This window comes from Liolophura sinensis, chromosome 2 (genome assembly GCF_032854445.1).
Source record: "Liolophura sinensis isolate JHLJ2023 chromosome 2, CUHK_Ljap_v2, whole genome shotgun sequence".
Classification (NCBI taxonomy): domain Eukaryota; kingdom Metazoa; phylum Mollusca; class Polyplacophora; order Chitonida; family Chitonidae; genus Liolophura; species Liolophura sinensis.
This window is the reverse complement of record NC_088296.1, coordinates 20325998-20352007: the sequence shown is the minus strand read 5'-3', so window position 1 is coordinate 20352007 and position 26010 is coordinate 20325998. Positions and strand designations below refer to the sequence as shown.

At 39.0% G+C, this 26010-nt stretch overlaps 2 protein-coding genes across 2 annotated transcripts in view; one reads left to right on the top strand and one right to left on the bottom strand.

Moving 5' to 3' along the window:
- Nucleotides 1–12504: 12504 nt before the first annotated feature.
- Nucleotides 12505–18926, bottom strand: LOC135462928 (MICOS complex subunit MIC13-like). Its single transcript, XM_064740241.1, has 4 exons — nucleotides 18868–18926; nucleotides 17523–17667; nucleotides 16014–16065; nucleotides 12505–13299 (listed from the first exon to the last, which is right to left on the bottom strand). The coding sequence occupies exons 1-4, from the start codon at nucleotides 18909–18911 to the stop codon at nucleotides 13187–13189; spliced, it is 354 nt and encodes a 117-aa protein (XP_064596311.1). The 5' UTR covers nucleotides 18912–18926; the 3' UTR covers nucleotides 12505–13186.
- A 216-nt stretch (nucleotides 18927–19142) lies between these two features.
- Nucleotides 19143–26010, top strand: part of LOC135462772 (hydroxysteroid 11-beta-dehydrogenase 1-like protein) — a 61469-nt gene continuing 54601 nt past the window's right edge. The window contains exon 1 of the mRNA XM_064740017.1: nucleotides 19143–19429. The gene's annotated coding sequence lies outside the window, so the exon portion shown is untranslated. The remainder of the gene's footprint in view (nucleotides 19430–26010) is intronic.

Genomic DNA, 26010 nt, shown 5'->3' with positions numbered 1-26010 from the left:
AACGAGTGAGGTATCGTTTCAAAAAATACAAACGAGCTAAGTCCGATGGCGATAAGCTTCGATAGGCAAATTGTGCCAAGCGGCCAGCAATACTGTGTTACAAGTTTGAAATTTAAACATTCCAACCTTCAGACCGGCCCCATTAGCACAGTTGGTAGAGCGCTTCAGGAGAGCTAGATCCACGGTCAAACCTGGGTCGAGTCACATCTAAGACTTTAAAAGAGGGAGTTGCAGCTTCCTCGCTTGGCGTTCAGCATCGACTGGCTGACCCGTATCAGCATAATGACTAGGGCGAGGCGGCTAACTTGCCTTCGGTAAGTCGTCTCAGTGAAGCAGCACTAGATAAAGAGCGGTGGAAATCCGTCCTGCAACAAGGAGGCACATACACACTAAGGATTCTTTCGTCGTCATATGACAGAAAAATTGTTCATTACGACTTTTAACCCCAAGTACTCACTCACTCCAACCTTCAGATGGATACTAAGGCATACTGGTCGATAATGAAATCTTTACTATGATCGAAAGCAAAAACCCTTATTCCTCTTCTCGCTTTCAATGATAAAACGCGTCAAATGACGTCGAAAAAGCGAAAGATTCTGTCAATTTTTCGCAATTCAATCAGCCCCTCACCAAACAGTGTCTCGAAGTCGGAAGACCCGGGATCAAACCAGGGTCGGGTCATTCCAAGCTTAGCGCTCAGCACTGAGAGGTTAGAGCTAGGAAAAGGGATGGTTGGGCCAGTGTCAGTATAATGTGAGTGGGTGGGGTGTCAGGTTTGATGTTTTCGGCGTGATACTTCAGTTGCGGCAGCACTTTGGCGGCATGGATTGGCCCAGCCACAAAAAAAACAACAAAAAAAACCACACATACACACAGTGTATCCGCCCAAACTTATTGTCTCCTCATCGTCATATGACTGAAAAATTGTTAAGCACGACGTTAAATCCCAAAGCTATATGTATATACATACATTCATACGTATGTTACAGAATCACGTCTCTTGCTGGTCCCGATAGCGCAGTTGGTAGAGCGTCTGCTTCGGAAGGCGGCAGGCCCAGGATCAACCCTGTGTGAGATCACACCTAAGAGGTTAAAAGAGAGATTTGTAACTTGCTCGTTTGGCGTTCAGCATTAAGGGGATAGCGCAACGACTGGTTGACTCGTATCAGTATAATGGCTCGGGTGGGGCGCATTACTTGCCTTGTGAAGCAGCATTACATAAAAGAGCGGTGGAATTCCGTCCTGTAACCAGGAGGCACATTACATGCACGCTGGGGACGTTGTCATATGACTGAAAAATTGTTAAGTACGACGTTAATCTCCAAGCACTCACTCACTAAGAATCACGTGTCAGTTGTATACAGATATATGAAAATGAGATTTAACATTTCCTTGAGACTCTTAATACAGGTAAATCATGAGGCACTAATGGTATTTCTAATTCTCGACCAGTGTCCCTTTCAACCTTCTCTTTCTAAGGTCTTGGAGAACGTCGTACATTAATATCTGGATGAGTATTGTATGTCAAATAATCTTCTTATACGAAATAAATCTTTATTTAAACATGGAGTTTCGACTTTATTCAAGCTATTAAACAAAAATTGTATACGACACATACCAAAATCTTCTCCGTGGAAATGTGATTTGCTATTTCTAGATGTGAGTAAGACATTTGATAAAGTCTGGCATGGTGATCTTTTGTTTAAGTTAGAGCAATTGGATACTGAAGATCCTCTACTTAGGTGGTTAAAAGATTGCTTTTGTGACCGGCGAATTAAAGCTTGTGTTAACGGTACTTATCCACAACTTATCCACAACTTATCCAATATATACTGGTGTCCCACAAGGTTCCGTCCTGGGTCCTCTTCTTTTCTTAATTTTTGTCAATGATATTAGTGTGACTATTGCATGTAACATTAATATATTCGCGGAAGATACATCCTTGACTGTAGAAATTTTAAATTTAGCAACATCTGATACTAAACCTTACTGTGATCTTGTTTGTTTATCAAATCGGGTTAGTCAGTGACTTGAGACATTTATTGCTACCAAAACTGTTTATTTCTTAATATCATTGAGAAATAACCTCTCACATCCGACATAAATATTTTATTTAGATGGCGTAGAGGTAGAGAGCGTTCAGTCTCATGAACATCTCTTAACTGGATTGAGCATGCAAGAGCTGTAGTTAAGAAAAATAAACTGAAATTTAGTATGATTCTTTGGGCCTGGCAAACACCGACTAGAAGGTGTATGACTACACTGCACTATGGCTTAATAAGGTCTGCCATTTAATATGCATGGGAATCTTTTATTTGGCAACGGCAGCGCGGCACTCTCCAATTTAATGGAAAACGTCCAACGCCCAGCAGCAGTATAGTGTAGAGGAGGATAACGTCGAACTTCATTCATGACTCTTTTAAACGAACTAAAATGAGAACCCTTGTACATACCACCTCATTCCGCTTTTCATAAAATCATAAATGGGCTCCCACATACCCGAAAGCCTTACTGACTCAAATATATATACACTATAACAGATTCCAACAATATTAGGAACGAAGATCACTTTCGATTATTTGAACATCGAATTCAGATGGTGTTTAGATTTCTTTATGCCGTGACATAGGCGTTTTACCGCACGGCAGGGGAAATCAATGTATTTTGACATGGGCGAGACATTTTTGCGAGAGCCTCCACCTCGTCTCGTGTTCAAATGCATTAACTTACTCCACTGTGCCGTAAAACCAAGTCACATCGTCACAAGGGGACGTCAACACGATGTGGCGACGTTACAGCTCGAAACTACCGTACTGTACCACTGAACATTTTTGATTTTTTTCTTGCATAAAATGCATAAATCTAACGTGCATAAAATGTACTATATGGCTGGTTATAGGAATAAAACCCAGCGCTCCTACAAGGAGAGAGAAAAAAAAATGGGTCAACTGACTCAAAAATCTGAGTTATACAATTGAGCTAATTCAGCTCAGAGTCATGAAACTCATCTGGTTATATTGCTGACTAACTTGGTTGGTCGAAAAAAAAAAACAAAAAACATAGGAAGCTTTCATGGCCCAGCTAAATTTGGTCACATGACCCTGGTTTCTGAGTTGAATTAGCTCAGTTGTATAACTCTGATTTTTAAGTCAGCTGACCCAAATGTCTCTCTCAATGTGCAAACGACGTGGTCAGTTTGGGAAAGAACAAACAAACAAGATCTACATGTATATCGGAAAAGTGGGAACAGATGGGGTGGTGGGGGTGTAAGCCATATAATACTGACATGAATAGTATGTTGAAAAGATTTTACTGTTAAGCAAGGTAATGAGATAATTTTGGTAAAATATGTAAAGCTCCCTTTGAAAGATACATGAAAAGGTATCGTACTGTAAAACAAACGGTATCTTTTGAAAAACATGCACGGCCATTTATCTAATTAGCCATGATTTGGATGTAAAGAAGTTAGTGTCTAGTTTTCGCTACTGTCCGACCGGCCTGGATAGCACTGGTAGAGCGTCTTCTTCGAGAGTGGTAGATCCAGGATCAATCCTGGGTCGAGTCAGACCTTAGACTTTAAAAGAGGAAGTTGTAACTTCCTCGCTTGGCGTTCATAATGAAGGGGATAGTGCAACGACTGGTTGACCCGTATCAGTATATTGGCTCGGGCGGGGCGGCTTTCTTGCATTCGGTAAGTCGTCTCAGTGAAGCAGCACTAGATAAAAGAGCGGTGCAAATCCGTCCTGCAACAAGGAGGTACATTACATACATTCTAAGGATTCCTTCGTCGTCATGTGACTGAAAAATTGTTGAGCACGACGTTAAACCCCAAGCACTCACTCACTCGCTACTGTCCGGAGGTTTCAACTCCTATAGTCTTTAAGGCACAGGGGGCCGACTCCACAAAGAAAATTCTCACTTTTTTCGAATACGAGTCATAGTCTATTTTTAAGACCTCGTAGTCAAAAGTTTGACGACCTCATAACTGTTGTCATAAAATGTAACGTACTGAACTATAAACTTCGAATACCAAAAAAGTTAACCACTATGAAGAGGATTTAAATTTTGGCTTAAGTCAGAAAAGGCTTTGTGGAATCGGCCACGGGTCACGTAGTCAGTCAGTCGAGTGTTGTTTACGGAGTAAATGCGTAGAAGAGCACTGCATGAGTCCCACTCACAAAGAGATATATGGTGGCTCGGGGATCACGAAGCGATATTAGTGTTTCTCTTTTTTGTTATTTTACCTGAAATTTGTTGTACAATAGCTTACTCAGAAATTACATTGTCAAGAAATATTTTGACATTATTACATAAGAGATAACAAGTCTGAAGTGATTTGAAATTTTGACTTAAATCCAAGATCGCTTCGTGATCCCAGGCCTTGTATATAGAAATGTGACGCTTTAAAAAGAAAACAAATAATGGGAAACACCATGGGGCGTTGCTCGCACCTTAAACGTACAGTTAGTCTGTATGGCTAATAGGGAAAACTGGAAGGACGCGACGTCTCAAAAGAATGAGTTACGTTCTTCGATTATCGAAAGAGGTCTGACTTTATTGGTTAAAATTTATGACATATTGATTTTCTCAGTATGTCCAATTTTTGGTACCTGTGCTTTGAAAAAGAGATGGCTATACAACACAAAGGATACATTTAGAGCGACCACATTGGTGAGAGGCTCCTGGGTCATTGCGCCGCAGTGGAGTGCAAACACCCTCGTCCACTTTTCGCTTATATCATATATGGTTATTATTCTAATAGCATTTTAGCTGGATATACACGTGTTTGGCTGCGCGTGATAAATCTAGTGTATAGTCATCAGAGTTGTCGTAAAAATACTGTCAAATCAATCTGAAAGCACTTTACCCTGTTTGCTTGCTTAAAGCGAAGACTACCTTAAACCCTCAACAATTTCAAGCATTGAACTTCAGATCTAAGAACAAATTTCGTAAGATTTGGAAAGGTAAAATGTATTATTAATGTAGAAGGCACAACTCAATTTCACAAAAACGATAATAAAAACGTGTTCAGATCAGGCAATATTGCTGTAATGTGCTAAATCATGCACAGTACCTGTGGTAGAATTTGTTGGGGGAGGGGGGGGGGTGGATAGGGTAATTACAATATCTATGTGTTTTTTTGATACAGATGTTGCCCTGAGGGCAATATTTCTGCTATATGCAGTCGTTAATTAAAAGTAAAACTCTCTTATTTTGTGCACAGGTTTCAATCTGGCCTGATATAAACGTAAATGATCCATTCTTCATCAGCTTACCATGTGACTAGATTGAAACTTTGTAAGTCCGAGTGATATTTACAGGTTCTAGCAGCTATGCTTTATTGTTTTTGATACCTTTACTTATTAATCTATATTCCCAGAATTATTATATGACCACAAGATCTCGGAATATGAAGCTTTTTAATATGACAGGAACAGGTCATGGTAGGTGACTATGAAAAGGGGCAATGTACATCATTCCGTCTGGCTGCCACTGGATTACGTTATCGGATAAGGCTCCGCTAAAGTCCAAGACGCGAAGCTTACCCTAAATATTCCTTCAGGGTATTTTAAAGCCACTTAATTAAGATCTTAATCACGACAGGACGAAAACATTTGCCTGTGACTCATAGTTTGGCAACCATGTTGGATTACATCATCAAACAAAGAGTACTTTTTATCTTCCTCTTCATAAGCACTGCGCATTACCTGCCTATAAAAATGTGTGATATTGGTAACAGTGCTTAAGCAGACTAGCGTCTCAAAAAGCTATAAAACTAAAGTTAAAGTTAAATATTTGAACTGTTACAGTTTCCCCAAATATTTGTCGCGTGACAAAAGTATCTCTTGAAGAAACGCAAGATCAGGCTGAATGAAAAACGGTGTTTCAATATACAGAAGAAAAAAACCGCCATGATTGATTGATATGTACTTACGCTGCTTTAGAGTGCATGCATACGCTGGCAGTCAGCTTTATGTAAGAAACGAAGGACCGCGGATCTTTGGCAAGTCACAGACCACGTTTTCCAAATGAGACGTACAGGCGTACCTCGACCCACTCCAGCACGCCTTTACCAGGACCCACTCCAGCACGCCATTCTCACGACTCACTCCAGCACGCCATTACCACAACCCACTCCAGCACGCCATTACCACGACCCACTTCAGCACGCCATAACCGCGACTCACTCCAGCACGCCATTACCACAATCCACTCCAGCACGCCATTACCACGACCCACTCCAGCACGTCATTACCACGACTCACTCCAGCACGCCATAACCGCGACTCACTCCAGCACGCCATTATCACAACCCACTCCAGCACGCCATTACCACGACCCACTCCAGCACGTCATTACCACAACCCACTCCAGCACGTCATTACCACAACCCACACCAGGAGGCCATTACCACGCCTCACTCCAGCACGTCATTACCACGACCCACTCCAGTAGGCTATTACCACGACCCACTCCAGCACACCATTACCACGATCCACTCCAGCACGCCATTACCACGACCCACTGCAGCACGCCATTATCACGACCCACTCCAGCACGCCATTACCATGACTCACACCAGCACGCCATTACCACGACCACCTTCAGCACGCCATTATCACGACTCACTCCAGCACGCCATTACCACGATCCACTCCAGCACGCCATTATCACGACCCACTCCAGCACGCCATTACCATGACTCACACCAGCACGCCATTACCACGACCACCTCCAGCACGCCATTATCACGACCCACTCCAGCACACCATTACCACGACCCACCCCAGCACAGCATTACCACGACCCACTCCAGCACGCCATTACCACAACTCTCTCCAGCACGCCATTACCACAACTCTCTCCAGCACGCCATTACCACGACTCACTTCATCTCGCCATTACCGTCATCATGCGCGCAAGCCCGACGCACAGGGGTCGGAAACAATGACCACAGTGGATGGTTAAGCATTGATGCAGGACCAGCAAGTACATGTTGTTAATTGCATAAATGCAACTGGAAGCAAATACTACTGTCCTCAGGTCAATATCTAGGTATAATGTGATTATAGCCCTTTACTACATGTACATTGCACAAGGTCACAGTCGCTCGGTTCCAGATGCATGCCTGTCATGTCTAGGCATACCACTGATTTCTGAAAGAATTCTGGAGTACTGGCCTTAAACACTTTAAGGAAACATACTGGTGAAAATAATGCCCTGATTTTGTAGTCAGGAACGGGGCCGTGAAAGAGGGGGAACTTTATGCCATAATACCTTACTAATAACAAAATTGCTTTATTATGCAGAAGTCCAGCTGAGGCTTGCTATCTCTCCAGTTGTATGCGTGGTAAGGCCTGTCAGCAGCCTGCGAGTGGTCGTGGGTTTTAGCGCCCAGTTTCCTCCGACCGTAATGCTGGCCGCCGTCATATCACAAAGGTGAGATATTCTTGATATATGGCGTAAAACACTAATGAAATAAATAAACAAATAAATGAATAAATAATTTTATCATACTGATCTGATTAACATAAAACAACCTGTGCATTTAGGCTGTCTTTCTCCATGCATGGCTATCTCCACTTGTCGACATAGTTGACAAACAATGAAATGCCGCCATCTTGTCTGGCTCTTCATATTTGTCATGCAACGTCTCAGTCGCGAGTCAATATATTTGTCATGCAACGCCTTAATCAGGGGTCAATATTTGGCTTGCAACGGTTCTGTTATTCATCATGCTATAGGCTTGCGAATCTCTATAATGATTCTCTCTTGGGTCACACATTGAAAGATATTAACTGTTTACGCGAGTTGTTTCACTCACGTCCTCATTCTATACTGAAGTTGATTAACCTCTTTGAACCGAACATAAATAACAGTTAGGCCAATAATCTGGCATGTCTAGGGACATTGGAAGAGACCGCATACAAACGATACGCAAAGCTGCAACTGAGATTGTATTAGAAATGTCATTCGAGTGTAGGAGCTCATCTTAGTCGGGGTATGAACAGGGTCCTCAAAATGAAAAGTTTGGCCAGATAAATCTGCTTTAGGTCAATTGAAAATTGGACAATTTAATTTAGTAAGCCTACGCCGCCATCTTCATGTAGCTAAGTTAGAATGTCATGCGGCGATCTTAAAGTAAGCGACATATAAGCTTCCTCAGCGAACACAACATCACGACTGCTTGAACGCTCGTCTTTAAATTTGGTGTCATGATCAAGCATATGTCACTGTCTTCTTCGGAAAAAAAAATGAAAATAAAATGCGCTTTTTGGCTTTATGATATAAGGGGCACTAATTGTCCGAAAACAGCGGTTCTGAGAATATGTCACGTAAGATTTCAAGGTTCAATTACCATACCATCAAAAGTCAAGAGAGGCCTCCGTGGCTCAGTTGGTTAAGGCGCTAGCGCAGCGTAATGACCCAGAAACCGTTCACCAATGCGGTCACTGTGAGTTCAAGTCCAGCTCATGCTGCCTTCTTCTCCTGCCATACGTGTGGAAGCTCTGACAGCAACCTGCCGATGGTCGTGGGTTTTCCCCGGGCTCTGCCTCCCACCATAATACTGGCCGCCGTCGTATAAGTGAAATATTCTTGAGTACGGCGTAAACACCAATCAAATAAATAAATAAAATATATTGTACTATCCTAGAGCACCATATATTGTACTATCCTAGGACACCACATATTATCCTATCCTAGGGTACTGTATATTGTAGTATTTTATTTTGCTTTATTGGTCGGTTCTAAGTGGCTGTGGCTTTAAATTATGGACAAGTATACACGTGGTGAATCTGGTGAACAAAACACTGCTGCTTTAATTAAAGAGGCAAAAAGATCGATCACCACAAATGCAGTCGAGTTACTGCTAAATTTATTATTTTAGAATTGCCCTAGATGACCATAAATTTCGTCCATTACTAACTTTCCCATTTTCCCCGATTCTAAGAGGTCCATTAACATTAGACAGGCGTTTTGAGGGTTACTTGGAACATGGGGTGATATTGTACCGGAAAATTGTAAGTTTGATCACCAAAAGTAATATTTTATGACACTTCTTTGCCTTTGAAAATGCACTTTTGTGGGCGAGATTTTATGGCGTTTTGGGTGGCTCAAATAGTTACCTTTCACAAACTATCAGACTCCCCTGTGCACGTGTTACTGTTCAAAAGCGAATCATAACTTTTTCAAACTTTACAATGAGTTTAACACCACAAATAATACATGTACGAGTATGGTATTTAATAAAAGTCAATAATTTTTATTTATTTATTTATTTGATTTTCATTTGACGTCGTGCTGAAGAATATTTCACTTACACGACGGTGGTCAGTGCAATAATGGGACGAAAACAAATAAAATTTTACATTACTGTCATATACTGATATCATATTAATGATGACGAAGTCTTTAGAGTGCATTTAATGTGCCTCCTTGTTGTAGGACGGATTTCCCCCGCTCTAAGTATCCTGTGCTGCTTCACTGAGAATCACAGAAGGCAAGTAAACTGCCCCGCCCAAGCCATTATACTGATACGGGTCAGCCAGTCGTTGCACTGAACCTCAAGCGAAGAAGTTACAAATTTCTCTTTTAAGGTCATAAATGTGACCCAACCCAGGACTGACCCTGGATCTACCGCCCCCCGAAGCGAATGCTCTACCAACTGAGCTATCGGGGAAAACTATTCAAATCTGACGTGATTTTTTAAACATGGGCCTTCAATATTGTAACGACGTTAAACCCCAAGCACACTCACTCAGAATTGTAATATGCGACATTAATAGACCCAATATCATTGGTGCAAGATAACACGAAATCTTATGTCTAGGATGTCACTGCCTGAAAACGAAAAAGGATACTGCAAATGCAGAGCTAACTCTGCATATGTGAAATACAGATGTGCACTGTGCGTACTGGGTAAACCACCAACCTTTGGCAAATTACTGATGAACTTTTCCACTATGTTCACTACAGATGTGCACTGTGCATACTGGGTAAACCACTGACCTTTGGTAAGTTACTGGTGAACTTTTCCACTATGTTCACTACAGATGTGCACTGTGCACACCTGGTAACCCACCGACCTTTGGCAAGTTACTGGTGAACTTTTCCACTATGTTCAAGACAGATGTGCACTGTGCATACTGGGTAAACCACCGACCTTTGGTAAGTTACTGATAAACTTTTCCGCTATGTGAAATACAGATGTGCACTGTACATACTGGGTAAACCACCGACCTTTGGTAAGTTACTGATGAACTTTTCCGCTATGTTCAAGACAGATGTGCACTGTGCATACTGGGTAAACCACCGACCTTTGGTAAGTTACTGATAAACTTTTCCGCTATGTTCAAGACAGATGTGCACTGTGCATACTGGGTAAACCACCGACCTTTGGTAAGTTACTGATGAACTTTTCCGCTATGTTCAAGACAGATGTGCACTGTGCATACTGGGTAAACCACCGACCTTTGGTAAGTTACTGATAAACTTTTCCGCTATGTGAAATACAGATGTGCACTGTGCATACTGGGTAAACCACCGACCTTTGGTAAGTTACTGATGAACTTTTCCGCTATGTTCAAGACAGATGTGCACTGTGCATACTGGGTAAACCACCGACCTTTGGTAAGTTACTGATAAACTTTTCCGCTATGTTCAAGACAGATGTGCACTGTGCATACTGGGTAAACCACCGACCTTTGGTAAGTTACTGATGAACTTTTCCACTATGTGAAATACAGATGTGCACTGTGCATACTGGGTAAACCACCAACCTTTGGTAAGTTACTGGTGAACTTTTCCACTATGTGAAATACAGATGTGGACTGTGTATAGTGGGTAAACCACCAACCTTTGGTAAGTTACTGGTGAACTTTTCCACTATGTGAAATACAGATGTGCACTGTACATACTGGGTAAACCACCAACCTTTGGTAAGTTACTGATGAACTTTTCCACTATGTTCAATACAGATGTGCACTGTGCATACTGGGTAAACCACCGACCTTTGGTAAGTTACTGATGAACTTTTCCACTATGTTCAATACAGATGTGCACTGTACATACTGGGTAAACCACCAACCTTTGGTAAGTTACTGATGAACTTTTCCACTATGTTCAATACAGATGTGCACTGTGCATACTGGGTAAACCACCAACCTTTGGTAAGTTACTGATGAACTTTTCCACTATGTTCAATACAGATGTGCACTGTGCATACTGGGTAAACCACCAACCTTTGGTAAGTTACTGATGAACTTTTCCGCTATGTGAAATACAGATGTGCACTGTGCATACTGGGTAAACCACCGACCTTTGGTAAGTTAGTGATGAACTTTCCCACTATGTGAAATACAGATGTGCACTGTACATACTGGGTAAACCACCAACCTTTGGTAAGTTACTGATGAACTTTTCCACTATGTTCACTACAGATGTGCACTGTGCATACTGGGTAAACCACCAACCTTTGGTAAGTTAGTGATGAACTTTTCCACTATGTGAAATACAGATGTGCACTGTGCGTACTGGGTAAACCACCAACCTTTGGTAAGTTACTGATGAACTTTTCCACTATGTGAAATACAGATGTGCACTGTGCATACTGGGTAAACCACAAACCTCTAGCAAGTTAGTCATAAACTTTTCCACGTTACGAAATATAGATGTGCACTGTGTGTATTAGGTAAACCACCGACCTTTGACAAGTTACTGATGAACTTTTCCGCTATCTTCAAGACAGATGCACACCATACTGGCAGTAGACAAGTGGTCTTCAGCCAAACCAGCCCCATCGACCACTTTTTACCACAAAAACCTCTACGAACAGAAATAATGAGTGAATCCATTCATTCCACGTATAAGGCTGAGTTTGAACCTACTCCTCACATGTTCTTATCTCCTTTTGACAGTGACATTGCGGCAAAACACAAACAACAGTCAACACAATCAATATTTTATATATCTATTCTTGGTTATATTGTTTAACAAATAAAGAAAACGCGTCCCACTTATTAAAGACTTTCTCAACTACAGTTCAAACTTCCACAAACCAAATGCATATTGGTCACTACAAAAAGCCAAAAAGAGAAAACCTTAAAGCACTGAAAATTCACTCGCAGCTTTGAAGGAATCTAGCATATTTAAAATTTCTGAGACTGTTTATCTATGAAATAATTCTGTGTTAATTCCAACACTGTTTTGGTTTTTTACTCACAAAAACTGAAACCGAACTAAAATAAAAGTTTGTGGTCCGTTTGTGGTGAATTGGTGACGTTTCATCACCACTAAAAAACCTTGGAAAATTTTCAGCAATTTTCATGTGAAATGGCATAATAACTATACAAGGGAAAACAATTAACAATGTAATTCGTAAAAACAATATCATTATGACCTCTGAAACTTCCAAAAACAGCATTCTTTAGACACATACAGAGCTTGTGACCACCGGCTGGCTTTAGTAAGAATGTGTGTAAGTATCCTGTCAGTCTACATGTGAGTAAGTGAGTGCTTGGGGATTAACGTCGTACTCAACAAGTTTTCAGTCATATGACGACGAACAGTCTACATGTAAAAGCTGAGGTATTTAACTGAAATTAAAGGTACGTGTACAAGGAATCTAAAGCAATGCACTAATTGTGGAAGGTGAATTGGGCTTAATAATGCGACTGAGGATGGAAGAGTGGAATCAGTTTCGTACGCTGACATGACTAAGAAGGATTATGAACACTCAGTTTGCTTCACCTATATGTGTTTAATAAAAATTTCCACATAAATTCAATACAGGTTTACATGTTAAGGGAGCTTTGCAGATTGTAAAGAAGGTGAGACTTCGATTCTAGTCTCCAACGCTCTTCACGTTTCTTTAGTACTCATCTACAGAAATCTTTTTCTTTCATGATTTCAGCACTTAACATGTTTCTCTCAAATAAAGCTTGTGACTTTTCACGCACAAAATATTGTGTTTCTAATATTTACCAAGAGTAACAATGTGATATTAAAACTGTTTTGCAGAAAGAATACAAAAAGGTATTACTTACAAAACTATCAGTTATTGGAGTGTATCATTACAAGTCATAAATATATCTCTAACAGCATAAAATGTACATTATGTCGTGTTTCCTTTATTCATTGTACACTCGTCTCATGGTGTTGTTGTTGTTGTCATACGTTGACCCTGTCATGACTTATTGACATCCCGCAGGAAATTAGCTGTGGAATCCACGGCTTGTCTGCTATAAGAGGATACAGTGGAAGGAGTCTCGGCAAGAAATCCAAACACTTTCTTCACGCCTGAAAATACAAGCAGAATAAAGGATACATTTAGGCAGGCAGGCAGGCAGGCGGGCCAACAGACAGACAGTCTCAACTCAATATACATGTATATAATGAACTAAAATTTCACAGCGTAAGTGCGTGTTTAGAAGCAAATAAATGCCACAAAATATTACTATTATTCATCTGACTGGTTTTTTTTACCCCGTACTCAAGAATATTTTACTTATACGACAGCGGCCAGCATTATGGTGGTAGGAAACCGGGCAGAGCCTGGAAGAAACCCATGACCATCCGAAGGTTGCTGGCAGACACAGCACGGAATCAAGCAGGATACTGATCCTACCTTTCAAACAAAACTCAAAACAATTTTCTATGACCAACAGAACTGCAAGACAAAATTTGCAAATTTAGTCATGGGCGAGTTCAGTGTGGTCCTACATGTACAAGTCTGACTGGACAAAACAAAAAAAGACTTGAATTAAAGCTGTTATCCAACAGCGCTGCCAGGGTCCACGCAATTAGACTTTTACCACTTCTGTTAACCTGATGCCTATAAAGTTCATGATAATGGTAAACAACATGAAACAAATGTAAAGGAATGCACTGGATTTGAACCCTACACTGGCCAAGTACTGACCACTAGAATAGAGATTAGACCGCTTTGATCTTCTGCTGATACCTCAGGACAAAAGACAGAAAAAATACATTGTTGTGAAGTTGGCGCCCAAGAGCAGAAGACACAAAGAATACATTGTGGTAGAGCTGATAACCATTCCCATGGTAAACTGTAGTGAATTGTTTCATGCAGTCTAGCACTAAGCTTCTGTGTTATTTACATAGGATGATTTTGTCATATTTTTGTTGGCTTTTTTAGTCAAAACATGAAAACAACACAAAGTACAATAGTAATTCCTGCAGATTTGTAATTGTGACCTCACCACACCACAGTGTTTGTTTAATGGACCGCATACTCAAGAGTATTTTACTTATATGACGACGACCAGCATTAAGGTGGGTGGAAACCAGGCAGAGCCCTGGGGGAAACCCACGACAATCTGCAGGTTGCCGTCAGACCTTCCCACAAACAGCCGGAGAGGAAGTCAGCATAAGCAGGATTTGAACTCACAGCGACCAAATTGGTGAGAGGCTCCTGGGTCAACTGAGCCAAGGAGGCCCCCACCCCTAAATATATGTATTGGTATTTCACTTACATGACAGAAGTCTGATTTTTGGTTGCAGGATTGATCAATTGATTGAATGGTTTTTGAATTATACAATGGCAGTCAGTTTTATGAGTGTAGGAAACCAGAGTGCCTTAGGTGGAGGAAACCAGAGTGCATTGAGTAGAGGAAACCAGAGTGCATTGAGTAGAGGAAACCAGAGTGCCTTTAGGTGGAGGCAAAAAAGAGTGCATTAAGGTGGAGGCAAAAAAGAGTGCCTTTAAGTAGAGAAAACCAGAGTCCCTCAAGTGGAGGAAACCAGAGATTGAAAGTGTAAACATATGGAGGAAACCAGAGTGTCTACAGGTGGAGGAAACCACAGTACCTTTAGATAAAGGAAACCAGAGTACCTTTAGGTACAGGGAACCAGAGTACTTTTAGGTGGAGGAAAGCAGTGCACCTTTAGGTGACGGAAACCAGAGACTGAGAGTGTAAACATACAGAGGAAACCAGAGTGTCTACAGGTAGAGGAAATCAAAGAGCCTATAGCTGAAGGAAACCATTAACAGTACACAGTAACTTTACGATGTGACTTACAAATCTTCTGATTTCAAGCCACAACCTATAAGCCAGCAGGAGAAGGTGTCGAGCAGGCACCCTTGTATCAGTTGACAAGGGCTGACTGGGTGCTGTGTGGGAATGGTGTTTTCGCATAAAGTGCCAGAATTTATTATAAATGAAATGTGTTGAGGCACAGTGAATACATGTATAACAATGGGGAACTTGCAAAACTCCTTCTCACCTGTAACAATGTGCATGAGCTTAGTCCAGCTACCTGTCCAAGTGGATGGGTGAAACAGAAAACTGGTGCTATTTGGATACCTTGTTATCAGCACTTTTAACATAGGAAAGGTACGACAAAATGAAATTTGGACACCCTACTATAACAAAATGACCTCAAAAAGGAATGTCTGACCACCCTCTTCTATATTTCTGGCTAACCCCCTGAAAACGTGGTCCAAAGCTATGAGCTCTTTTGTTCTTTCCTTTATTACGCCATAGTTATTGGAGTATGTGTGCTCATAAAACACCCTGGTAGTACAAAACAGAAGCATCACAGAGGAAAACGGTGTGTTTTACTGGGATTTGGACACTGCAACTGGACTCGTTGCAGTGTCTTTTTTCTCTTTAAAGAAAAAAAAAAAACATATTGGAGACAACATTTACAACTAACTTTTCGCGCTCTTTAATCTGAGCTTTATGTAATTTTTTTGGTTTCTCCACCTTCACGGTAACATCATGCGTCATCATGAAACCAGAGATGATGTTAATGATAATTTATTTACTTATTTATTTGTGTTTTTTAACACCATACTCAAACATTGTTCACCTATATTGTGACAGTCAGTCATTGAGCTTTATTACTGGTTTGCTTTCTATCAACATCTTGTGTAAATCCCAAAAGGCTGTGACACAAGAAAAGGGTGCTGTCCAACAGTAAAAGATCACAAATGTTTATGGACAACATTTACAATATAGGAAACATATAATGCCTAACAAGAACCTGACCTGTGTTCCACTTGTCCAGAACTGAGATGTTCACTTCAGCTAGAGAGGGTACCTGATGACAGAAAACAGTAATTAGTTGATTGACCTTTTTCTTCTCTTTACAGGGCAAAAAAAACTCCATAAAAACGATGCCAAAATCAGATGAAAGAGCACGAAATAATTTTTGCAAATATGGTCATTAATATTATTTTCGATTTTTTCTTTCAAGAGAAAGGGGTATTTGAAAATATTTTTGAATGGTGGGTTACTTGGGTTTGGCATGTATTGTTTTTGCATTATGATGTTCTAAATGAAAATTTGATGCATGTCTAATAAATTTATTTGAATGTAAATTTATTGTTTATATCCAAACATATGCATTTAATCCGAATTATGATAACATTTATGAATATAATAAAAATATAAGCGTGATCAAAATCCAGGTTGAACATATTTGCTTGCTAAAAAATGCAAATATATTTATTAAAGATGGGTTACATACTCATTTATAACATTATTATACAAAGACTATATATACCAAGAGGTGGTCCCAAATACCCACCATAAAAAAATTATTCTTCAGTGTCTTTTTTCTCTTTAAAGAAAAAAAAAACATATTGGAGACAACATTTACAACTAACTTTTCGCACTCTTTAATCTGAGCTTTATGTAATTTTTTTGGTTTCTCCACCTTCACGGTAACATCATGCGTCATCATGAAACCAGAGATGATGTTCATGATAATTTATTTACTTATTTATTTGTGTTTTTTAACACCATACTCAAACACTGTTCCCCTATACTGTGACAGTCAGTTTATCATGTTTAAGAGTGCAGCAAAAAGGAATGTCTGAGGTAAAACCACCCACTTTTGTCAAACTTTCCCACGAGTGACATGTGGTACAGATATGCTCACCAAATTGCCAGAAGACAGGTGATGTTCAACGAATGTTAAGACTATGCAATCAGTCTGTCACATGAGTGTTTTCGACCACTTCTTGTCACACTTACATGTTTTTGACCACTTATTGGCACACTTGCATGTTTTCGACCACTTATTGTCACACTTGCAAACAGTGAGAGCAAATTAAAGACCACCATGTCCCAAAGATCAGCATGTCCCAAAGATCACAATGTCCCAAAGATCACAATGTCCCAAAGATCACCATATCCCAAAGATCACCATGTCCCAAAGATCACAATGCCCTAGAGATCACCATGTCCCAAAGATCACCATGTCCCAAAGATCACCATGTCCCAAAGATCACCATGGCCCAAAGACCACGATGTCCCAAAGATCACAATGTCCCAAAGATCGCCATGTCCTAAAGATCACCATGTCCCAAAGATCACCATGTCCCTTACACATGTAGCTCCAGTACAGTACCTGCACGTGATGTTTACAACTGATACCACACACAGCTCTAAGTCTTACCAGAGTAACATGTTTTTCTGAACAACCACATACAGTTTTTGGTTAAATTCATCACAGAACTTTTTGGGCCTAAGAATGGATTGTGTAATACTTACACTGTTGATGTACTCATTTGTGGTTGGCAGGACGGAGTTGCGCACCTTGTTCAAGGCTCGTGTTCCCATACTGCTATCCCTCCATACCCCTTGATCAACTGTGACGTAAACAGCCCCAATACCAATCGCTACCTTAGCCGCTGTCCTACAACAGTGAGAGGAAAATGATGAAATGCACATTGTACTGACATGCACTGCTAGATTTAGCCAGAATGAAATCAGTGTGTCTGATTTGCATATTTCTCTTATTTACCCTCTCTGTCCTATGCTAAAAACATTAAGATTACTCCCTGCCACTACATGTATCTGCAGGCCACTTTACAGCATAACTACACCCTTCTATTAACAGAAATTGCCACAAAACGTGACATTATCATAACATAACAAAACTGAAAACTGAAAATTGTTCCCCTGTTAACATTCAATAGTCTCAGAATAGAGTGTTCCATTCCCCCTTTCCAAAGCTTTATGCTCACATGTTTATAAGCTGCATTCCTTGCTGACCAGATTACTGAATTTATTTGTCATTTAATGTGAGTTAATCAGTAATGATAAATTTTAATAAACTGACACTGACATTACTCCTTTAGGATAAGACAATTCCTCTTGTGAACCTTTTTTCCTCATCGTTCAACTTGCCTGGGTTCTTTCGATTGTAAAATGTTTTAAGTTATACACTATCTGTGCATTGAAGCCATTATTAACCATACGTACAAAAGCACTGAACATGGACAAACAAAATGGAGATCTAAAAGAAACACAATGACCTTGAGTTCAAACGGAAAAAATGAATTATACCATGTCATCTCAGACCTTCAATTGTATTTCTTAGGCTCTGGTTCGGGGATTTCTCATAACTTCTTAAATAAACGATGTTATCTTGGTTATATGAGAAAAGCTACGAAAACATGATTCACAAAGATGATGTGTTTTAAACCGCTCCCACATTGAAAAAAAAAATTGCTTTAATCTTTCGGTAACTATGGAAACGACTTGAGAAGATACTAAGATCAGCACACAGCTGAACAACTAAATTCTGTAAAACATAAGCATCGACATGACAAGAAATGCAAAATCACTTATGCTTAACACGAACGTCTAGGTGTACACGGTCTCAAATCCTGCATCAGTTAAAAAATATGATGCCACGAAAACTGGGGTCCGGGTGACTATAACAATGTAATGACCGCTGAGGGTTACTGGGTGATTTTGTGGGGCAGCAGATGTCATATATGACCACAAGATACCAATGATAGTAATTCATGATACTTGTGACAAACTGTGATCTAAGACAACATGACAATAGTCCAATAATTTCAATTTTTCTGACCAGTTCTTCACTTACTTCAGTAATGCAGACGCCATTTTCCGGTTTGAAATATAATGCATGAAATAATAGTACACAACACAGAGTTTTGAGGTACATTTGATAATCAGACATACGTCTGAAATAGTCATAAAAAACATAAATGTCTTAGATACAAAGGGCTGTTCCTTGCAATTAACCATGCCGAACATAACCTGAAATGATTTTGAAAACATCGTATTTGTGACATTGATTTATCGGTTAGTCTTGCCTGTGGCCTAGAAAGACGATGCGCATTTGGGAAGGTGTCAAAGTTGAACGGTGCAGAAAGAAAGTTTTTAGCTGGCTTTATTTCGCTGTTGCTGTGAGTATGCGTGGACAGTTTCGGGTTTATTTGATCAGGGAGCTTCGTGAGTTAAGCGGGCATTGTTTTGTGAGGTACGATTTGGTCCATGCAAAGATTTGGAGTTGCAGTTGTTGAGTTTTCCAGTTGAAAACAGTCTGCTTTTGGCCTAGTTGGATTTGCCGTGTGAAGTGCAGACGACACATCTTACAAGCTTGACCATCGACCTAATTTCAGTTCTCAGCCTCCAAAAAGCAGGTAACTGTATTTACAGTTTTTACGTGGTTCCTTGCATTTCTTCATTGCTTGGTTTCTGATTATTAATTATTTTCTTCTCAAACAAAAATGTTTGAAGTTCGGCTGACAATGAATCTAATGAGTCGTTAGATGCATTGAATTTAAAACAAATGTACGTCACGCAAATGAACATTTTGGGGTCACTGAGTACATTTCACCTACTTTCAAAGGTCAGTTACCCATTTTACTCAACTATGTTGTAACTGTGACAAAATGCAACGAAGAAAATTAAGGGTTTTATAAAGCTAAGGTTGTTTTCACAAGGTGAATTCTGGACATCAGTTCCCTGAACAGTTAATCTATTTTCACTATGAACATCGGAGAAGCTGGTAGTTAGCACTCTGCATGTATAGAAAAAACGGAAAACAGTCCTGTGACATTGTGACAATTTCAAAATGCAAACTGTGACAGTCACAAATGTTGGAAAAGAAGGTTGAGCATCACATTTTTTAATTTGTCCTTTTGGAAATTTATGTACTTGAAGTGACTAAGAAGCTCACCACTTACATCTTTCGAGATGTTTTTGAAGTTAATAGTAATACTATGTTTGGTATTTGGGGGTATGCTGCAAGGACACGTAACAATTAAATTTAATTAACACAGGTGACAAAAAACATAAAACTAATGTGGTAGTGCGTTAAATGTTACATTGTTACGAAATAGGAAATGTGACATTTCAAATTTGTCCTGTGATCCCTGAAATGTACATGTACTTATGTATCAGGGAGTCATGTACCAGTATCGAAGAGTCACTGACTGGACACTTTTGTACATTTTTCATAGTGTGTAAATGCCAAACACTGATTTGATACATTTATGGCCATGAAGATATATTAAAATTTTGTTACAATCATCAGTGAATTAATTGCATGCAAGTGTGTAATTTTCTTCATCTGAAAATAAAACTTGCATCTTTATGGAATCTGAATGAATTATGAGATGTTAAAATGAATGAACATTTCATTTTTTGTAATATTTAGTTGAGTAATCCTGAAAATGTGTAATATGCACAATTCCATTTGAAGGACACTCTACTGTTTTGGCCTATGTATCAAGTCAACCTTGGCTTCACTGATTCTAACTGGGTTGATAATTAATCCAATTGGGTTTTATCTGCAAATAGTGAAGAAGGAAAAAAAAAAAAGGGGGAGTGGGGAGGGGTGGAGAAATAAAGTGGTGGCAGCGAGCAGCGTTTTAATTAAATTGAGTAACAGTAACATGATTACAAGGGAATGTCCTAATTTAATTCAGTTCACACTGATAGTGGCTTCTTGTGATGATCTTTTGGTATTTGGGCTCAATTTGTGTAATGTGTTCGTAATTATCTATAATTTAATCCTGCCACATGTACAATTTTAATTAAACTATTACGTATAGATTGCTATCAGTTTCGCCAGTTGCATTCAGTGTTCAATTATGTCACAATAACCGGATGTTGCATATACACTCGATCCGCTTTTAAAAGTCATATTCTGGGGAAATAATAAGAAAGTATTTAATGTACAAATGAAGGAAATAAACGAAAATTGCCACTTAACATGGAAGAATGAATAATTCTTTGCATGTAACTTAATTCTGTGACACCTGGTCTGCTCTTTTTAGCCAGTATACATGAAATTGTAGCAGCAATATTTATTTTCTTTTGGTTGGCGTGAAACTGGGAGAGAAACATAATTCCTTTGCTTTCAGCACTATTAATATCTGTCCTAAAAATTAAAAAAAATAGGGTTCAGGAAAAAGTGAAAAATGTCTAGGTACATACAAAGGTTTGATCACTTTACAAAGTACATGCTATGATATTGTGTTGTGATGGAAAATTTTAAAAAAAGGTAGGTTTGTGTATACTTGACGTTATATGTGGCCTACCTGGTGCTTTGCAATGAACTACTCACCAACGCTCTGGCTGTGAGTTCAAGTCCAGCTCATGCTGGCTCCCCTCTCCAGGCTGGCCATATGTGGGAAGGCCTGCCAACAACCTGGGGATGGTCGTGGATTTCCCCAGGCACTGCCAGGTTTTCTTACAGCATAATGCTGGTCATTCTTGTATATGTGAAATATTTGGAGTACATTTATCAAATAAATAAATAAATTGTACATGTATACAATGTAGCATGCCTATATAAAATACTTTATAACACCATAAAACCGCATTTTTGTTATGTATATTTACACACACATGCTGTGTTATAAATGGCTCTGGACTTACGAGGTTTTTCTGTGAACGCCTGTAGGGGCTAAGATAGTCTGTGTATCCCTTCGAACTAACGAACTGATCTGTATGTATATTGTTCATCACCAGAACATGTTATTATATGCAGATATGATCTAGCCCTTGGTGATATCTGAGTGAAGTAAGTATTCAAGAACATGCGCTGCCAGTGTGGTGTACTTTGAACTTTTGTGCAAGGCTGACTGATCTGTGAAAGTAAACTAAGGCCCTATGTATATATACACATATCTACTTGTACATAATCAACCAGGACAGGGTTGAGGTTTGACATACTGTTTTCCCTGAAGGAAGCTTCGGATTTTGACAAGTTCTGGTATGTACATGTATGTATATGTGCACTTGAGGTTTATAAATTAGGCTGTACAGTACTTCACTTGTTCTGTAGACATGGTGGATTTTTTAATTTATTGTCTTAGATAAAAAAAAAAAACTCTAGAGTAACTTACATGTAAGTACAGTAAATGACTGAAAAGTTTGCACAAAAAGTGCTTTTTTATATAGAGGCAAATAATTGTCTAAAATTTTAATTTTTGGGGGCCGAAAATTATATGTAGGATATCTTGCATACAAACCTAGAAACACCTCTCTCTGATCAGTATTTATATATATATTTATATGTATAAACTCCAAGAATGGCACAAAATGTAGAACTTTTAAGTACATTTTAAACTCTGATTGATGCATATTCTGCATGACTTCATGGATTCAAAAGTATTTAGGAGATTGTTTTAGTGTATACATCATACAGAGGGGATTGGAATTGCATTAAAAGGGCCTTGCAATTTGTGTGTTCCAGTTTGTTCATTGTTCAGTAGGCAAGTGTAGAACCAAAAGAATGAACGTTTTGACTTGTTGAACAAACTCATTATGTTCCCAAAAATATCAAACTTTGAACGACATGTATTTACAAAAACCGACAACCGCACTCATTTCTGACTGCTGTGAACAATCACTGAAGATCTCCTTCTGAATTTGGTACCAACATTTTTTTTTTCCCCAAAAAAACAATCATTCCATAAACGATGACTTGAAATCCATTTTTTGTTTTTGCACCAATCTGCCAGTTAGAACCTGACAAACTCACTTTCTGACCTTTGATTTTGGTCTTCTCACTATCATAAATATTTAGAAATAATCAAACCCATAGGTATTAGAGATAAAGAAAATGCTTTATTTTTGTCACTATTGAAATACATAAATATTAAATTTATCGCAAGCCTGGAAATAATTTTTGATTAGTGTGACACATAATGGCAAATCTTCACATTATTTCTTAAGAAAAAGTTACAAAGTTGGTTTCTATAAATGGCAGATTTGTTTTTTACATACATGTACATGCAGTTAGCCCATGGCAAGATACTATTTGGTGCAGGGCATTGTCCGTGTTCTGCTGGTTATTCCTTGTCTTGTATAATTGAACACTTCCTTTACAAATCTAGAATGGATGGAAAAATGACTCTTGGACAGAATTAAGATGTTTAGGTGTAAGAAGACCGAGAACTACCACATACCGAATATTATTGTATAAGTCTTAAAGAAGGCAATCTTAATACCCCCACCCCCCAGGCCATCATTAAAAATGTGTTTGTTGGGTGTACCCTGAGTGCACCCCCCCCACCCTCCAGATGTGCCCAACATTGAAGTTTTTAATTGTATTTGATATTTCTCTCTCAGTGTTAATTTCTTTAAAATTCCTGTCTATTTCATATGCTGGATTAAAAAGAATTTCTCTGCCCAACAAAGAATTTAAATGTCAGCAGGAAGATTTCACCCCTCCCAAAATACATGTACATGTGTATGCATGTGCCTTAACATACATGTATGTTTCTCTGTACAAAGCATGTAAAGCTCAAGTACCACATTTTAAGGTTACATGAAATTGAACTCTAAAATGAAGATTATGTTGTGAAGGGAAAGGGAAAGGGAAAAGTTTTAGGAATGATATCAACAGTGGACTTGTATACTGAAAACGTGTGACAAGCCTAGTGCCCCCAGCTGTTTTTGGACTGTTTCCTCCCCACAGAGATGGTTTGACAGAAATTACTGTTGACGCCATGACTGCAGTCACATATTTTTGCTTCAGGAAGAAAAGAGAGAAGCTGTTGGAATCTTTCTATTTTGAAACACATTCTGAACTGCATACATTAAAAAACAAAAGCCAATTATTACATGTATTCTTTAAACATTTCAAAGGATTTAACAAGTAAACATCTACAGACGTGCACAAACGAGGCTGACATTTTATGAAAGGTATACTATTCAGCTATTTGAGCTTTTCTAAAATAATAGCAAAAACTTGATTGGGTTTGTCCTGCTCGATTTTTTGGCAAAAATCTCTGTTATACTTTAAATTTGATTTATAGCCTCTTTGAGAGTGTCAAAGGTCAAATTCTAGATACTGTAACTCATTAAATCAAGAAGGTTATAGACACAATTAGTTCACATCACTCTGAAGGTTACAGACAAAATAGTTCACGTTACAACGGAAAATGTTGATTAAATGTTCAGGTTGTATCAAGGCTGAATGCACATATCACTCACATAATTAATGGCGCATAAGAAAGGATTATAAAATGTGAAATAGCACAATTTTTTCCCCTCTATCTTTAAGCATGCATTTACAAAGGATCTAATCAGGATTTATAACAACAAATCAGGAGAAAAAAATGTTCATTCAGATTTTGTCTGTAGATAATACTTTCCCCTTTTAGATCATTATTGGATAATGTGAACTTCTTATTATGGTTTTTAATAGGTTCATTTTTGCAGTTTTACTCTTATTTATTATCTTAGATACATGTATATCTGAATTTTTGTAATTGAAGTAGCTAATTGCATTTCGCTATAATTAATGATCCTCATGTACGTGTAGGTTTCATAGTTTTGTCCACTGAATTTACCTTTTTCTAGCTATTTGAACATGTATTTATGTATGTATGTTTTTATATGGTTCGTGTATAATTTGCTATATTAAAGATTCCTAAATGTTCTTGTACGGTTTTTATACCTCCTATTTTCACTACCGTTATTAATGTGAACGTATCTTTTCATATTATATTACCTTCATTACTTTTTCGCATATTGAAGAGCATCTTTAAGTGCAAGTTACGCACATTTTTAATCTGAGTGCAGACGAACCTACATATTGGTTGGATTCGCCTAGATTATTCATCAGAAATCTTGCCCAAATCCAGCACCTCCAAACAGCTGCTCCACAGTGAAAGTTCATAATAAACAGATTTTGGGATTCCTTCTTTATTACTATAATGATCTGAAACAAGGTGTACTGTTATAAAAATATGATCTTCATTGTGACTTTGTTATGGGAGTCCAAGCAGATTTCCCTGGGTTTGGATTACACAAGACATGACTCGAGCAGCCCTGTGAGATCAATCAGTGCACTGATTAAACTTATTTACTCTGCTGTGAGTAATACGACATTGTACCACATCCATTGGATGATCCTTAAACCATAATTTGCAAGTATTGCATATGTAGGATGGTCAGACATTTTAACAATCATCTACATGCTGTATATGGACTGTCAGCAGTGTATGTTTTGATCTGTAGTGGGAAATTGGGAAATTACATGCTGTCATTTTAATATGTTCATGCATGCTCCTTGTGTACTGTGTATGTACATGTACATCTCATCTAGGATGATTTAGACCGCTTATACATGTAGTGCAGTGTATATATACATGTACCACAGTGTGTCGGTGTTTGTGTTGGAGTGTATTGGGACATCTCAGGCTGACAGTTTACACTGAGCATGATGTACAAACATAAAGATTTGTGGAAAAGTAAATATTACCTTTCAGTCCGATTCAGTATGATGTGCATGATAAAAACAGATGAATGGTGCCCATGAGTGCTAAGCCTGGAGCGTTGCTTCACTTACTAGATGCTCAGTAATACATTTATGTCTTTTTATTTATTTATCTGAATGGTGTTTTTAGGCTGTGCTCAAGAATATTTCACTTACATGTATACAGCACCGGCCAGCATTATGGTGGGAGGAAACAGGGCAGAGCTAGGGGGGAAACCCACGACCATCCACAGGTTGCTGGCAGATCTTTCCATGTACGGCCAGAAAGGAAGCCAGCATGCACATTAGACACATTAATTTGTGTGACCGGTGTAAACTATTTTGACTGGTCTAATGACAATCGTTAGGTTTATAACTGAAGGCTGTTGTTTTTATATGTATACTGTACATGTATCTGGCAGCACTGCTTTGGTGGTATAATAGTTAGAACACCTGCCTTGAAATCGTGAGACTTGACGTCAAACTCAGGTCGAGTCATACTAA

Coding starts and splice junctions, on each gene's coding strand:
- LOC135462928 (XM_064740241.1), bottom strand. CDS start 18,911: ATGCATTATATTTCAAACCGGAAAATGGCGTCTGCATTACTGAA. Junction 17,668..18,867: donor ATGGCGTCTGCATTACTGAA/GTAAGTGAAGAA, acceptor TCACTGTTGTAG/GACAGCGGCTAAGGTAGCGA. Junction 13,300..16,013: donor TCTGGACAAGTGGAACACAG/GTCAGGTTCTTG, acceptor TTGTATTTTCAG/GCGTGAAGAAAGTGTTTGGA.